General features: G+C 47.9%; 1 protein-coding gene across 1 annotated transcript in view; it reads right to left on the bottom strand.

The window, feature by feature from the left end:
- Nucleotides 1-17,500, bottom strand: part of Myo10A (unconventional myosin 10A) — a 269,946-nt gene that overhangs the window by 158,017 nt on the left and 94,429 nt on the right. The window contains exon 2 of the mRNA XM_076185907.1: nt 15-234. Coding sequence (XP_076042022.1) covers nt 15-29 — 15 coding nt within the window. The 5' untranslated portion in view covers nt 30-234. The remainder of the gene's footprint in view (nt 1-14; nt 235-17,500) is intronic.

Raw genomic sequence — 17,500 nt, 5'->3', positions numbered from 1 at the left:
ACGTGATATCTTACCTTGTCGTAATCCATTGTGGTTTTGAATTCTCCTCAGAAGCTAGACGTCTTGAAGGGTTGAGGGGACGACAGTTGTCGAAGGGGTCGAAAGGTGAGAGGGGGAGTTGGGGAAGGGAAGGGGAAGGAGGGGAAGGGAGAAGGAAAGGGGAAGGGAGAGGAGGGAGGAGGGGAGGGGGGCTGGATGGGAGGCTTGGTGTACTCTATCTCTCCATCTTGGCGCCTGTGAGGGGAAACAAAAATGACTGTGAATACACACTGTCCAGAACAAAAGTGATCTCAAACATGAAGACAAACGTCGCTAAGACATCGGATTCAAATGTACATGATGGCATATCTTGCATATTGGTGTATTCATATTTATGTATATAATTTTATTGGCCCTCGAGGAACTGGAATTCGGCATTGAGCCCTCAAGAGCTACTGTGACGAGGTCGAGGAAGGCCAAGGGCCATCGCGGGCCGATTTAATTCAGCCAAGGGTCAGCTGCGATTCATAAAAAAAAAAAAAAAAAATCGAGAAGGAGCAGCATCAGATGGATCCAAAACCTAAAATAGAAAACGAACGCGACAGTCGGGCGGAGTGAACTGGTCCCCGAAGATTGTAACATAAAAAACGGGAACTGGTTGGGGAGCAGTCCAAACGAGAAAGAAAACGGAACATGAGTAGGAGACCCTAACGGGCTCGCGAAGTTCTGCATCAGCCAGATGAAAATTGCAATAGAAGAGACTGGAACTGCTACAGACCAGAGGATTACCCCCAAGAGCTCCGATTGGAAAACACCCACTCGTCTTAGACAACGGCGCGCTGCTGACATCTACCTTGCTCACCCCCAACTCCTTAAAAAGGGCAAGTTCATAGTTATATATGACCACTTTAAAATAGATACACACACACACACACACACACATATATATATATATATATATACACATACATAGATATATACAAATAGTATTGAAATCGTCAGCATTCTGAGAGTTGATAATCTTCGTATTTGTATTTTCAAGGTTTCTTACAATGATCCGGTCTCTCGGGGGTGAACAAAGACAAATTATCCAAAAACATCCAATTTAATAATCGACGTTTCGTCTACATAGAGACATCTTCAAGAAAAAATCTGAACATGTCTCTATATAGACGAAATATTGATTAAAATAGATGCTTTTTGGTGAATTTGTCTTTGCTCAGCCCCCGAAAGACCGGACCTTATGAGAAACCTTGAAAATACAAATAAGATTACCAACTGTCAGAATATTATTTCAATACCAATATATATATATATATATATATATATATATATATACACGTACACACGCGTGTGCATACTGTATATACATACATAATTTTAACTAAAGACCTGATGCATCACCCTTATTCCTACCTCAAAAACGTTCGACTAAGTGGTAGATGGAGAGAGACAGGTAGTAGCGTCAAGAAACCCGGTGCCAAATATCTTAAGGAAGTGATACAATCCCAAGAAATCATGGCGAGCGGTACTGTGCCGAGTAGTCAAACCACCTGGTGCCGTGCCCTTTGTTAGAATCGGGAGGCACTACCAGATGGCCAAGACTGATGCTAACGTGCCCGGAAACCATGGCATGGCACTTCTTTTGCCTTGTAAACACCGACTGGTAACTCCCAATGGCGTCATTCCAGAAAAGTACCAGTCAGGAATGAGTAGGTGCCAAGGTATCAACCGGGAGGTCCATTTCGTCGGGCAGGCAGATGAGGGTCCAGCAGGACAAACGGGTGGAACAGGACAGGAAGGACGAGACTGGCACGACCACAGACCCGCAAGCTGAGGCAAAAAGCGGACTTCTTTGAAAAAAAAAGTAGGCCGTCGCGATCCGATGTCTGTCTGGTTCCTCGTCCACTGTGCCTCCCTCTTCCCCCTCCCCCTTCCCCCTCGCCCACCTGCGCCCTCGTTCGTTGTCACAGGCTCGTGAGGACTCGCCTCACACACCATTCGTCATCAATCACTCGACAAGTGCCAGATGCGGTGTGCGTTCAACATCTGCGCTCCTATCTTCACCTCAACAAAATCATCTGTTGCTGGCTACAAGAGACAGCGTGTGTCACGTCACCTGGCTGCGAGAGGGGGATGGAAATCGAGGTCTGAACCCCTTCGTTGCGGCGACGTTTTCCATACAGACTGAGGTTGGCTTCAGTCTTCTTCCTCGCCTCGCCTGTGCGCGCGCGAAACTTAACTAATTGGAGCTTCTCCTCGATAAGATCACCTCAGCCCTCTCCTTGTTTGAACGACCCTTCAAGGGAGTAGAATCATCCGTGCAGGACAACTGATAATTATCGGTCGTTTGGCGATAAACAGACACATTCTTACTGTCCACCTTGCACTCAGGGCCAAACCCAGCTTCTCTTCCTCCTCCTGCAACATCGCCCCCCACCTAACCCTCACCGAGTCCCCAGGGGCCACTCTCTCCCTCCCTCCCTCCCTTCCTCCCCCCCATCGTGCCACTTGCTATGCAGCCCCGCCCGGCTACCCCTTACACCATCAGACTCCTGCCACTCCCCGCCCCTCCCTCATCAGCCCTCCTACTACCCTCACCCACCCACACCTACGTCTTCTGCTCTTCCTAACATAACATAACCTAGCAAAAGCAAACCAAACGTAGTCTAACCTAACAGAGTTATTCCCGTAAACGTCCCCCACCTCCATCACACCTCTTATTTTTCCCTTTTCACGTTTGTCTTCTGAAAAAGAAGCCATATCTCCCTTCTGCCTTCCTTTCCCCATCTTTGTCTGTGTGTGTGTGTGTGTGTGTGTGTGTGTGTGTGTGTGTGTGTGTGTGTGTGTGTGTGTGTGTGTGTGTGTGTGTGTGTGTGTGTGTGTGTGTGTTTTTCCCTGTGCCTGTGTGTCTGTGTGTCTGTATGTCTGTGTGTGTGTCTGTGTGTGTGCCTGTGTTTGTCTGTGTCTCTGTATCTGTCTGCCTGCTTGTGTGTGTCTGTATCTGCCTGTGTCTGCCTGTCTGTCTGAATGTCTGTCAGAGTGTCTGTGTCTACCCGTCTATCTTTTTCTCTCCCTTTTTCTATATTTCTCCCCCTTCCCCTCGTGTAATTTGTTGCGCGTTTTTTTTTTCTTTTCTTTTCTTTTCAACTAACGACTTAACTCTCGCCCATCCGTCGCCAGGAGATGTCGTCGTCATTCAGCACGGAGGGAAATCACCATCACCACCATCATCTCCACCACCTTCACCACCATCATCCCCACCATCACCACCTCTACCTTCGTTGCGAAGTGACGCAACCCTTCCCAGTCAAGAGTCCTTCCACTTTTAGAGTTGCACCTTTGCTTTGCATGCCACCTGGTGGTTTTGTTCAGCTGAGGGGCGACCGTAACGCACTGAAGGCGGAGTCTAAGGCACTCCCCGCCCTCGGTCCTTTCCCTGTCCACCATACGCTCAGAGACGCCTCCCGACCCCTTGTTTTGTCCTCCTTGAGCTACCTCGCCTCAGTGACACTCGCGGCCCTACATCAAGGTCCTCCGCGGCGACCGCCTCGCTTCCGCCGTTAGGTCAATTCGTCGTAATGCCCCCCGCCGCCTTCCCAGACCCTCGTTGCCCCACTTCCCTTCCCTCCTTACGCCAAGGTCATCAACATTCCTCCCAATCAGTGACCAGCACAAACGCACGCGCACGCGCGCCCTAGTCCGCAGCAGAAGGTGTGTGCAACATTTTTGCTGGCAGGCGGAGGAGGAGGAAGAGGAGAAAGAGGGGGGGACGCACATGCAGTCCGTGGCTAGTACCCAGGTGTTTCGTGAAACTTCCGGGTGAAAACCCAAAAATAAAATTACAACAGGAAATGTGAAGCTGCGCGCATGTTGCCAGGCGGCTCCAGACCACTACTCGGACTTCTCTGAATTGAGAGGGAAATGGTGAGTGGAAGGTACTTTCTGCGGCAGTTTCGTGGCCTTTGATATCCTCTGGGTTGGCACTTTGTTTCGAACTGGCCTATGTTTCTCCCGTTCTCTTGGGATTAATAATTTGTGGGTCTTTTCTCTCTACGCTAGTATTTCTTCTTTAGCATTATTTGATGTATACAAGAAAAAAACGCGTCATTTCTCTCGTTACTTCTACATGTTTACCACTTTATTGTGTGTGTGTGTGTGTGTGTGTGTGTGTGTGTGTGTGTGTGTGTGTGTGTGTGTGTGTATCTGTGTGTGTGTATCTGTGTGTGTGTATCTGTGTGTGTGTATCTGTGTGTGTGTATCTGTGTGTGTGTATCTGTGTGTGTGTATCTGTGTGTGTGTGTGTGTGTGTGTGTGTGTGTGTGTGTGTGTGTGTGTGTGTGTGTGTGTGTGTGTGTGTGTGTGTGTGTGTGTGTGTGTGTGTGTGTGTGTGTGTGTGTGTGTGAGTGAGTGTGCCCGCGCACTCGTGTATTTTGTGTGTGAGCGCGCATGTGTAAGTATTTATGTGTTTGTGTGCTTGTGTGTATTACATTGATAATGTATATTAGTACTAGAAAGGTCAAATAGTCACAGACCTAACATGCAAAATCAAGCACCCAAACATTGACTCGAGTTTCTCACTTGGAGACCCAGAGGGCAAAAAGGAGGAACGTTCCCAAATTCCTGAGCAGATAGATGAAACGGCATCAGGAGGAGTTGGGGGGGGGGGGGAGTTAGACCTAACGGGTTTCCAAACACGCTGTTGACACTGAGGCACGCATGCCCACACACACACACACACGCACGCACGCACACGCACACACACACACACACACACACACACACACACAATCACACATATATAGATAAAAATGGTAATAAATGCACATGCATCCATTCATGCAACCAAATGTATGTGGACACTTGGAACAAACTGGACTAATCAACAGTGTGTGCAAAAATTTATACGCGAATTTAAGAGCAAACTAGACACTGCGAGATACAAAGGCGGGACACCACGAGCGTAGCTGCCATTCCCGTGAGATACAACTAGGTAAATACAAACGTACACACAAATGCATACACACAAACGTACATACACACAAACGTACAAACTTACAAACGTAAATACATACAAACGTACATGCACACAAACGTACATGCATACAAACGTATGTACAGCTGCACAGAAAACTATCGTTAGTAAATCACGCTAATCATTTTGACACAAAACAACGAAACTATTTGAGACAAGTTGAAGTCTCCATCGGAAATAAGATTATCATGTCATAGTGAATCCATATGACCTCCGGAACTATTATTCGATTCATATTCATTCAGAAGGAATTCGAACAATTCGAACCCCAGAAATACCAACCCTTCGGTATCATAAGGTTATGTTCATTAGCGAATGTTTCGACACCCCTACTAACGATAGTTTTCTGTGTAGCTGTACATGCATACAGAGCTACAAATATGCATCGACATGGATGAACGCACAGGCATGTGTGTTAATGTAATGACAACGAAAGCACGTACACGACATACAAACATTTCTTCAGGCGTATAAAGACAGTGACAGATAGACGGAGTGATGGATGGACAGAATTGAAGAGACGGGGGGACGGGGGAGGCACGTCAGTGGCCAAGTAGGAAGAAAAAAGAAAGAAAACAGAAAGAAAAAGAAAGGAAGAAGGAGAAAGAACGAAAAAAAGAACAAGAAAAATAGAGAAAGGAAAATAAAGAAAAAAGAAAGAAAGAAAAAAGATCCGTCAATCAACAAACCAACCAACCAACCCCCCGACGCCTTGTACATCCCCAGGCATAGTTTTTTTTTTTTTTTATCACAAGGACACAAACGTATTGCTACAACTCCCCCTCTCTCCCTCCTTCCATCCTCCCCCTCCCTCCCTCCATCCTCCTCTCTCCCTCTCTCCCAACCTCTCGCTCTCTTTTTCTCCCTCTCCCTCTCTCCCTCCCTCTTTCCCTCTTTCTCTCAAAAACGTGGACAATCACGGAATAGGTCTGGGGAAAGGTTGTTGGAGTTAGGTGAAGTCACCTTTTTTTATGTCTTTCCTTTTCGGAGGAGGGGAGGTTACCCTGTACCATAGATGGAAGGTTACGGGCTCGGGTTCTATTCCTCGGTCGATTTTTTTCTTTTCTTTTTTTAGAAAAGTCTTCCGATGGCCCACAAGATGTGGTTCACCCCTGAATCCAATGAGTTTTAATCATGAGGTATTGAAGAAACGGAGGCTGTGGTGACAGTATGTTTTGCATCTCGAGTGGCACTAGTTGCCATCGTGTACTTTATGACATTCACACATTCTCTTTCTCCCTTTGCACCTCTCTCCCCCTGTCTCTCTCCCTTCCCCCTCTCTCTCTTTCTCTCCTCTCTTTCTCTCTCTCTCTCTCTCTCTCTCCCTCCTTCATACATATATATACTATATATATATGCACGAGGATGATCAACTCTCTCAACGAACACCAGTGACTGTCATTTGCCTTGGCGTCCTCGCACACGCACATGGAGAGAGCAAAGGTGACGGCCTCGGCTACATTGGATCTCTCATGCCATCAACCCCCCTCCCCCTCCCCCTCTTCCCTCCCCCCAACCCACCTATCCCCGTTTAAGAACACCAATACTTGTCCCGTGTGGTCCCTAAGTCCCGCCCAAGACGTCCACGAGCTACAGAACTGATAAAGACATGAGGAACAAATCATACGACATCCACCCAAAGCATTTCGATCTGTTGTCACTGAAAGCAGGTTCCCACTCGTTAGGGAGTCTTTAGAATGTTACCGGGTTATTATAATTTCAAATTTGAGAACTGTTTTACATTAAGCAGTTTTATAACTAGGACTAAAAACGGCCTCTGGCTGCTAGAACATACATCTAACCTAGAAGCTGGCGGAAACAGTAATGTCGCCATCTGGAACAGAATTCCTGCAGAGGTGATTCAAAATCCATCCGGAGGATAGGGGAAAAAAAGGAGGAGAAGGAGGAAGAAGAGGAGGAGGAGGAAGAGGAGGAAGAAAAGGGAGGAGGGAGAGGAGGAGGAGGAGGAGGAGGAGGAGGAAGAGGAGGAAGAAGAGGAGGAGGGAGAAGAGGAGAAAGGAGGAGGAGGAGGAGGAAGAGGAGGAAGAAGAGGAGGAGGGAGAAGAGGAGAAAGGAGGAGGAGGGAGAAGAGGAGAAAGAAGGAGGAGGAGGAGGAGGAAAAGGAGGAAGAGGAGGAAGAGGAGTAGAAAAAGGTTCGGAAACTAAGAAGAACAGGACACCAAGAAATCGAGGAAACAGGGGTTGGGAAAAGGAAATCAGTAAAAAAGAGGAACAAAATATATTCGGAAGCATGGGAGGACGCTTACAGGGAAGGGAAAGGGGAAAGACGAGGGATGAGGAGGTGGAAGAGGAGAGAAAGGGAGTAGTAGTGGCGGAGGTGGGTGTGGAAAAGCGAGTGAGAAGGAAAAATGTGTAGAGAGGTTGTGTCGATGACGACAGCGGTAGCGAGGGAGAAGTGGAGGTAAAAGAAGGGAATGGTGTGAGCGGAAGGGAAGGAGGAAGGAAGGAGGGAGGAATAAGGGAGGAGGGAGGGAGGAAGGAGGGAGGAATAAGGGAGGAGGGAGACAGCAGACAGAGAGGAGGGAGGAGGGAGAGGGAGAGAGGGCAGGGGAGGGGGGGTACGTTGTGTCAAGGAAAACGGGGCTCCTGCGCGAAGGAGCCGCCGTCGTGATTTACTGACGCAAGGAGGAGAGGGTAGGGTAGGGGGAAGGGAGGGCGTGGCTGCTCACATCGTGGTCACTTTGTCATCCGTTTGCCGTTGGCGCCGACGCGACGTCTCCCGTCTTGTGCAATTCCATTGAGGGATCGAGGGCCGAGGCCGAGTACGGATATCTGCAGCAGGGCCTAAACTGACACAGGATACAGTCATCAACTGGGGGCATACGCCAGGGGACGCGTTGCTTCATTCACACGTTGGCGCCAGTCCCCTTCACGGTCTCTCCGAGCAAGCTCCCATGCAGGCACCCTTCCCACTCCAAACAAGGTTCGATCTACTTGTCCTAACCATGAATTCTGCTGACCACCCTTTCATCTCCTCCATGTAGGGTTTCCTCTAGTGAATAGACAACGACACGAGATTTAAGAAAAAAAAAATGGGATACATTATTGACTTCCCATGAATGAAACCCTCATCAGATATTAAATTCTTTGACGGACAGAGACAGAGAGACCTGCGTTCATTCTAAATGTGGACTGTGCAAGACCCACCAGCCAGGTCCTTGTGCACCTCTCTCACTCTCTCACACTCTCTCTCTCTCTCTCTTTCTATATATATACATATATATATAATATATATATATATACATATCCGCATATATATACATATACATATATATATATATTTTTTTTTTTTTTTTTTTTTTTTTTTTTTTTTAAGCTATGGATAAGGAGGGCCGAAAAAAGGAGGCGAAACGACACCCGGACACTGAACTGTCAATAAACAACCACAGCTTCATAGAATATGCACACACATGCATATACACGCACGTACATTATATACATTCTGTATAGTGCATATGTACATATACATATATTCTGAGTGAGAATGAGAATGAATGTGAGTGTGTGTGTGCATGTGTGTGTGTGTGTGTGTGTGTGTGTGTGTGTGTGTGTGTGTGTGTGTGTGTGTGTGTGTGTGTGTGTGTGTGTGTGTGTGTGTGTGCACGCGCGTGTAATACATACAGCCAGAGTTAACACTAACAAGTAATTTTCATGGTTTAGACGAGCTTTTCCTACGGTTCCCATGCTCTTGATTTATCCATCGGTGACTGCCCTACGCCGGCGCCAGCCGTAGCTGCCCACCCGCGGCCACTGGCGACCGTGACAAACTTCTCAACTGCCTACTGCAATCCTCGTCACTCCTTCCGTCCCGGGTGGCACTCTTCATCTCTGTCACCACACTATTTCATTCGTCTTCGTGGCGTACCTTTTGCCAGTGAGGAGGATGACGGCCTATATTCTCGATAGTCCCCTTCCGTCCCGTGTGGCACTTTTCCTTTCATTCCTGATGACGTCAACCGATATCATTCATCTCCATGGCAACCCCACTACCCCACTGGGGTAAAGGGTTCGACGTTTCGGCTCTGGTGTCAGACCACATCTCCGCACGCACGCACTTGAAGCCGCCGTTCACAAAGTTCGTGTCCAATCCTCTATCGTTGCGATGACGTAGATTCTATGGTTACCGCCAGGCGATATCATTCGGTTACTGGAGATGCCTTCGACAGATTTCCTTTTGCCCAAACGAAGAAAATGCTACAAGTGGAGACCGGAAGGATCAAGTCCTGTAGGAAGACTGAGTAAGGAGGATGGATAACATCTACAGTGCAGTGGAAGCCAGGGAGGGAAATGAACCTTGAAAATTTTGAAAATCAGCATCAGTATGATGACAGAAGCAGATGGAGGAACTTCACGAGGCAGAACGACTGACAAGAATTGTGCTCAACAGGAGTCTGGTGAGAAACCAAGCGATTCTATTCGGCTCAGGAGAGGAGGAAGTTGTGAAGACGGGGTTCGCCGTGCCAACAAGTAACCCGGATGCCGAGGTGTTTAATCCTCTGAACTCATTGATTGGTCGAAAGTCATGATGCAATGAAACACTGGCTGGAAACGACGTCGCTCATTCACACAGGAAGGTTTGCTGTTGCTGTCCACGCCCAGTCGCCAATCGACTCTCACGGCCGTAATTAGCGTTTTTTCCAACTCAATTCCCTCTCTCCAATTACTACTCGCCAGGAAGACCTCACACAGCCGGAGGGATTGCACACCTTCACTGGGGCAAGAAAGGTGCCTTGCGTAATGCCCCTGAGGCAGGAACCTGCCGGAGGCAAATTGTCAAGAGCTGCACTCTGGCTGCAGTACAGAGGCCCTGAAGAGAAGTTCGAGAGAGGAACAATCCACTACTGAAGGAAAGCTTTGTAGACGGGAGATTTGAATACCTGGGTGTTCCAGGTATAGGGAACAAATATTTTCGTCCTCAAACCGGAGTTCTTGGAGAAAAACAAAAACACGAAGGCCGCGCGTGATCTACTAAGCGGGACTCCTTCACCACGAGAAACAAAATTCTCAACCCGACGATGGGACGAAGTGTGTTCTAACGCCGGGGTGTGTTTGTGTGTGTGTGGGGAGGGGGTGTAGACGGTTTGATTCCATTGGCTGCCGCCGGACCCCGCTCTGAAACGGACGAGCCTGTCTCCAGTAACCCTTTCACTAAGACAACCTCCTTTGCCGAGGTCATCCTAGATCGTGTCAAAATAAGTTTACCCGGCCGAGGGCAAGAGGTTAGTGCTAAGAGTCCTGGACTAGTGGTCTACCCACCCACCCTTCCTGGCAGCAACGGGAGCAGGAACAGCTCGGGCAGAAGAATGCAACTCTTTTTCTGGACCTTCGTGCCCACAACATCAGCCCTGCAATGCCAACAGCCTTTGCCCAAGGTGGCGAGCGAGGCTGTTCTCCAAATGTGGGCATCCATCGGCGACGCCGTCTCACCCTCGTGGAAAACACAAGTGCTCGGGGAATTTTCATGGAAACGGGGATTTCAAGAATGACAAGGGGCGGTGAGGTTCCACGACCAGAGAGCGGCACACTAGGAATTTCTCGCTAGTATGGTATTTGCTTTTGCTGCTTCGAGTAGAAACGACTTCGGTGACGATCTTTTGTTTTTAAAAAAAATTCCAAATGTCAAATTACTCTTGCGTCATATAGTAAGAAGCTGAGTGACGATCTAAGAAAATTTAAACCTATACGATTGTTAAATATATTGTTGAGATGTTCTTAAGGAAGTCTAGATTACCGTAACCGAAGTCGTTTCTACTCAAAGTAGGAAAACCAAGTAGCATGCTAGCCTAATGTGCCGCAAACTTTAGATTGTTTGTCAGTTTTACGAAATGTTCAGTCTGATAACACAAAGGTATATTACACAAGTAATAGGCAGATGTACAATTATGTTTCGGAAATTTCACAATTCGTACATGTTCACACACACCTCATCTTCCCACGGGAAAGCACACATTATATTTCCCGCAGTCCGTTCGTTTTTACCTGGAGGGAGATCACAAATCTTATTGGCCAGTCAATTGTCTCGGCGAAATACACACATCAATACAACGAAAGAAACATAAGAAAAAGATATTTTGAAATATGCTAGAACCACAGACAGGCGTTACGCCTACCTACTACTGAGAGCTGAAGTAAAAGGTAAGAAGTGAAGAAAACGCTAGAAAAGCTGAAATGAACTATTGACTGATGTACAGCTGCCTCCTTCTCTACACGAAATTTATCTCAATGCACATCGGGGTGGGGGTTCGGGGGTAACAGAGGGAGTGTTTACAAGCAGACCGTGACGACTGGAGCCGCGATCCATTTGAAATGGCTCCGATAGCGGACCTTTTTCTTTGCACAAAACAAACAACACACTCAAACGATGCAGAGGGGTGGGGTTTGCGTGGAAATGGGGAAGACTGTGCCTATGAGGGCAACAAGTTCCTCGACTGTTCACATTTATCAAATAAATGTAATCACTTAATTCACAATAAAAGTCAGCTACTTTGTTTATTTGTTTGTTCATTTGTATATTTGTGTGTTTGTGTGATTGTATTTGTTTTTTTGTTTATTAATTTGTTTCCGTTCATTTTTGTTCGTCGTTTTTGTTTGTTTGCTTTTCTATGTCTATACGTTTATTTGCCTATTTGTCTATTGTTTGTATATTTACATTTTATGCTTATGTTTACATGTTTATATGCTTATATGTTTGTTTATAGATTTATATGTTTATATGTTTGATTGTTTACTTGTTTTTTATTTGTTTATTTATCTACTGACCTACTTTCTACTTTTCCTGCTTCCAGCACTGCAGCTATAAAACTGAAATTGCCGAAAAGCTTGCTCCCCCGTATCCCCGTCGTCCATCAACCTTGTGGAATGTAGTAATTGCTGTAAACAACATTCCTACGTGCTCTCAACTCAAGACAGGGAAACGCTCTTGCCATCTGCCCTTTCGACTCTTGCATATCATTGAGGAGCTCTGGGTTACACGTAAACACCAGCAGCAGCAACGACTGCATAACCTAAGGCTTCAAATGAGGATTGAACGGTTAGATTTTAATTATTGACTGGATGAATAAATATAAAGATATATAAATATATATATATATATATGTATATATATATATATATATATATAGAGAGAGAGAGAGAGAGAGAGAGAGAGAGAGAGAGAGAGAGAGAGAGAGAGAGAGAGAGAGAGAGAGAGAGAGAGAGAGGTGTAGAGATAGACATATATAAAGATAAAGATATATATAGATAAATACAGACAAATAGATAAATGAGAAACTGACTCCTAATGGCTACACGCAGCAAAATATTAAATAACAACATGGTGCAAGTCACGTTCAACTGGATATTTATGGCTGGAAATGAGGTAATATTTCATAAACCCAATCTCGTCTGAAACTAATCCCTTGCAATGCCGTCGAACAGTTAAACGAAAAGGTTAAAAGTCCGTATTTCTGGACAAACTCAGGCGCCCCCAAGTCCCAACGCCATGACAGGTGTGGATAACCCTCTAACACGGGATTTCAACCCCTTTAGATGTCACTCCGGTCTTGAATTTCCGTCCTGGAATGCAACCAGATGTCATGGCGGTCCCAGAATCCGTTGTCAAATCTGGGATCCCGGGGGTCCAGACCGCTCGAGTAACTTAGAGTTCTTTCTTGAAACTCACTCACTCACTCACTCACTCACTCACTCACTCACTCACTCACTCGCTCTTACAGATACGGGCGACGAGGCCAAGGCCGAGTCCAGGAAGTACGATGGAGAGTTCGCAGCTACTTCGTGCGAGACCTTCCAGCTTGCCTGTGGCACAAGTCAGACGCGATGCATCTAAAAACATGCTTATTGCGTGGAAGGCAGGCAGGCCGGGCACAGCAAATTTTGATTTGGCGTCAACCATGATGACAGTCCCGGGATGTGACATGTGACATGTGACATGTGACTTGCGACTTGCGACTTGCGACTTGCGACTTGCGACTTGCGACTTGCGACTTGCGACTTGCGACTTACGACTTGCGACTTCTCTCTCTCTCTGTCTCTCTCTGTCTCTCTCTGTCTCTCTCTCTCTCTCTCTCTCTCTCTCCTCCCTGTGCCCGAAAGGGTGTGTTGGATAATAATCACTTACAACCGGACGACAACATGACGCGGGAATTTATTGCCGTGCGAGAGTCGTGCGTACGTGCGTGTGTCCTTTACCATGGTCTTGGATCACGTGTTGGACTCGTGATCGACAGCTATTTCCCTCCCGGAAGAGAGCTCAGAGCTCATATATGACCGATCTATGGGTAATGCTGTGACCTTACACGCGCGCACACACCCAACTCCCCGCCCACGAGAGTTGGAGTAACGACTCGCAGCGCAGCGATACTGAAATTATTTCAGCCCTGGGCGGGATTCGAACCCGGACATCCGTAGTGTGTGTTTGTGTGTGTGTGTGTGTGTGTGTGTGTGTGTGTGTGTGTGTGTGTGTGTGTGTGTGTGTGTGTGTGTGTGTGTGTGTGTGTGTGTGTGTGTGTGTGCGCGCGCGTGAGTGTGTATCGTTGAGTAAAGGCCTTTGGGTCTGTCCTCTGTAAGACGGCACCGTAGGCAGCCGGCAGTAACCCCAAGTCGGCGGTCAGAGTGAAAGGCTGCTCCGGTTGGTTGTTGTCCGGGACCCGCGGGCAGGCCGGCCGGACGAGGCGTGCAGGAATGAATGAGACCGGGCGTTCTTGGACTTGCATCGGGTGGAGGGGGAGGGAGGGTTAGTGGGTGCGATGAGGGAGGTGGGGGGGAGACTGTTTGGACCCCACCTTTGGAGATACTGGGGGTTGTACAACTGGGACCTTGGAAGGGGGTCTGTGGATCGGGGAGTTAGGCGCTTGGGAATGAGAGTGGGTGGGAGTTACGGGTGAGGAAGTGCTTGGGGCTTTGGAGCAGGGAAGAGGGTGGCATCTGGGTTAGGGGGGTGTTAACATTCGGGAATGGAGAGAAAAGAGCTGGAATTGAAGAAGAGGAGGAAGAGAAGGGAGGCACAGAGAGGCTTAGGCACCTTAACTTACACTCTCTGGAAAGACGCAGAGTACGGGGTGATCTAATAGAGGTGTTCAAGTGGATCAAAGGCTTTAACAAGGATAATGCAAACAAGGTCATCATATTAAAACAACAGGGCAGGACTCGCAGTGATGGTTATAAACTGGACAAATTTAGATTTAAAAAGCAAATAGGCACGAATTGGTTTACTAATAGGATGGTCGACAAATGGAATACACTTAGTAACCGTGTAGTAAGCGCTGAAACTATCAGTTGTTTTAAAAAACGATTAGACAACTATATGGATGGGGATGACAGGTGGTGATGGATACGGAGCTGCCTAGTGTAGGCCTTATGGTCTCTTGCAGTCTCCTTCATTCTTATGTTCTTATCTTCATCGATGGGGAGGAGGCTGGAGGGAGTTTGTGTGGAAAGAGGGAGAAAGTAAGTGATGGGGAGGAGAGAGTACGGGGATGGGAGTTATGAACGGGAACGGGTGCAGGAGCCTGGGGTTGGGAAGTGCATTGAAAAGGTGAAATTGGGTGAAAGTTTGGGGCCCAAGAGTGAGTGAGAGTTACGAAAGAGTAGGGCTATGCCCTAACGCCCAGGGACAGTGAGGTCCCTGTTGCCGTTTGTGAGCCCCAAGTCCCGATGCCGGAAGATTAGGGTTGGGATTGGGGTTGGGTTTGGGGTTGACTTTGGGGTTGGGGTTGGGTCTGGGGTTGGGATTGGGGTTGGGTTTGGGGTTGACTTTGGGGTTGGGGTTGGGTCTGGGTTGGGGTCTAGGTTGGGGTCTGGGTTGGGGTCTGGGTTGGGGTCGGGGTTGGGGTTTAGGTTTGGGGTTTGGGTTTGGGGTTTGGGGTTTGGGTCAGGGTTGAGATTTGGGTCAAGGTCAGAGTCGGGGTTGGGGTCAGGGTTGGGGATGGAGTTGGGGTTGGGGTTGGGGTTGGGGCTGGGGCTGGGGTTGGGGTTGGGGTTGGGGTTGGGGTTGGGGTTGGGGATGGGGTTGGGGTTGGGGTTGGGGTTGGGGTTGGGGTTGGGGTTGGAGTTAGGGCTGGGGCTGGGGCTGGGGCAGGGGCAGGGGCAGGGGCTGGGGCTGGGGTTGGGGTTGGGGTTGGGGTTGGGGTTGGGGTTGTGGCCAGGGTCGGGGATGAGGTTGGGGCTGGGATTGATTTAGGTAGTTAAGTCTAGAAGTTGGGGATGGGATTGGGAGTTGGCGGTTAGGGTGGGCTTAGGTTTAGTATTGAGGTTTGTTCTGTAGTTTCGATTTGGAGAAAACGAGAAGGTGGGGATTAAGAAATCAGAAGGTGAAGAGGAGGACGTGGAAACAGGAATAAGAGGGTAAAGGTGGAGGAAAAGGGACCTTGATGAAAGTGGGAGATGAAGTGGAAGAGGGCAGATAAAGAAGAGAAGTGGAGGGTAACTAAGGAGAGGGAAAGGAAAAGAGAAGGTGGGGAAAAAAAAGAGGGCGAGGAAAAGAGTGTAGAATAAGAGACTAAACAAGCGAAAAAAAGTGGAGTAAAGAGGAGACGGAATGAGGGTAGGGGAGAGAGGGAATATAGAGAGATGGAAGAGAGAAAGAGAGGGGGTTGGGAGAAAGAAAAGTGGCGATGAAAGGGAAATTTTTATGTGGAAGGGCTATGGAGTGGAAGAGGTGGGAAAGAAAGAAAAAAAGAGGTAGAGGTAATCACGAAAAAAGGCAAAGAGAGAAAAAAAAGAGAAATCCTTCAAACAACAATTCAACTCATTAACTGATCAAGATAGAAAGACTGGAAGAGCGAAAGAGAGAAGAAAAAGAGAGTGACAGAGATTTAGAGAGATAGAGAGAGAGAGAGAGAGAGAGAGAGAGAGAGAGAGAGAGAGAGAGAGAGAGAGAGAGAGAGAGAGAGAGAGAGAGAGAGAGAGAGAGAGAGAGAGAGAGAGAGAGAGAGAGAGAGAGAGAGAGAGAGAGAGAGAGAGAGAGAGAGAGAGAGAGAGAGAGAGAGAGAGAGAGAGAGAGGCGGGGAAGACAGAGAAAGGAAAGCTTTGAGGTCCTGTACTGTGGTTGGTTCTCCCGTACGCCTCGACCCGCCGTCCTCATCCGCAAACTTCTCTTTCATCTCGTTACTTAGTCGGTCACACGCATATTTTCACCGCCGCCGCTGCTGCTGCTGCTGCTCCTGCGTGCCTCCCTTCCTACAACATTCTTTCTCACTCTCTCTCCCAGTCCGCCGCAGCAAGAGCCACCACACTCAGTCGGCGTTCCCGCAGCCATGAACCACCGATGTAGTTGCTCTTTCCCTCACAGTCCCTCTCCTCCAGTTCCTCACCCTCCTTCCCTCTGTCATCCACCTCCTTCTCCTCTTCCTTCTCCACTTCTCCCGCGTTCTCTTTTTCTCCTCCTTTTCTCTTTCTCTCTACTCCTCGCCTCCTCCTCTCCTTATACCTCCTCCTCCCCTCTTCATACTTCTCCCCCTTCCCTCCCTTCTTTCTTAACTTTCCTTTATTTACTATTGTCGTTTTTCTCTTCCCGGTCACTGCCAACGTCAAAGCCACCGGCACCCCCACCACAACTCCTACCACAGTCCCCATTGCCACCGCTTTCACCGCCACAGCCACTGCGCCTAACACAAGTGCCAGCGCTCTTGCAGCCACCTCCGCAGCCACCTCCCTCCCTCTCGCACTCCTCTCGTCATGGCCGCGCAACCGTCGGTCGGTCGGTCGGTCGAAGGTCGGTCGGCCTATCGGTCGGTCATTTTTTCTTATCCTCGGGTCGCCTTTTCGTCCGTTCCTTTCTTGGTCCCCCCCTCCCTTGTTCCTCCCCTAAATCTAACTTTGGTTCTTACTAATAAGTTGCATACCTAATTATATATGCTCCCAAGCTACTGAAGAAGGGTCTTGTACCAGAAATCGTGGTCCAGCAATAATGACTATCTACAGTGAAGTCATAAACCTCCTTTTTAAGGAGAACAAGTCCATAACAAGGCATATTGAAAATACTCTTAAGAAAATAATAAGCTCTCAACTAGCCATCACTTTCAATGAGGTACGCATATGAGAAAATCTCCTGCCCATATGTACCATCCATACATTACATATATATATATATATATATATATATACATACACACATCATATATATATATATATATATACACGCACGCGCACGCACACACACACACACACACACACACACACACACACACACACACTCACACACACACACACACACACACACACACACACACACTCGCACACACACTCACACACACACACAATTTTGATAAGAGCATAATCTGTCGAAACAAAGATAATGACGTTGGTGACAATCATATTGGTGGTGGGTGTTGGTGGTGCTGGTAGCAGCTTTAAAGACCAAACATAAGTTGCGCGGATTTCCCTTCGGGGTAACCTCACACAGCTACTCGTTATGTCCAGAGGGTGGGGGTGGGATGTTTGTTCGTGAGAGAGTCATCACCCCCATCC

The sequence above is a fragment of the Oratosquilla oratoria genome, chromosome 6 (genome assembly GCF_046742065.1).
Source record: "Oratosquilla oratoria isolate Oo_2021 chromosome 6, ASM4674206v1, whole genome shotgun sequence".
Lineage (NCBI taxonomy): Eukaryota > Metazoa > Arthropoda > Malacostraca > Stomatopoda > Squillidae > Oratosquilla > Oratosquilla oratoria.
Note: the sequence above shows the minus strand (reverse complement) of the source record. Positions and strands in the feature narration are given on the sequence as shown.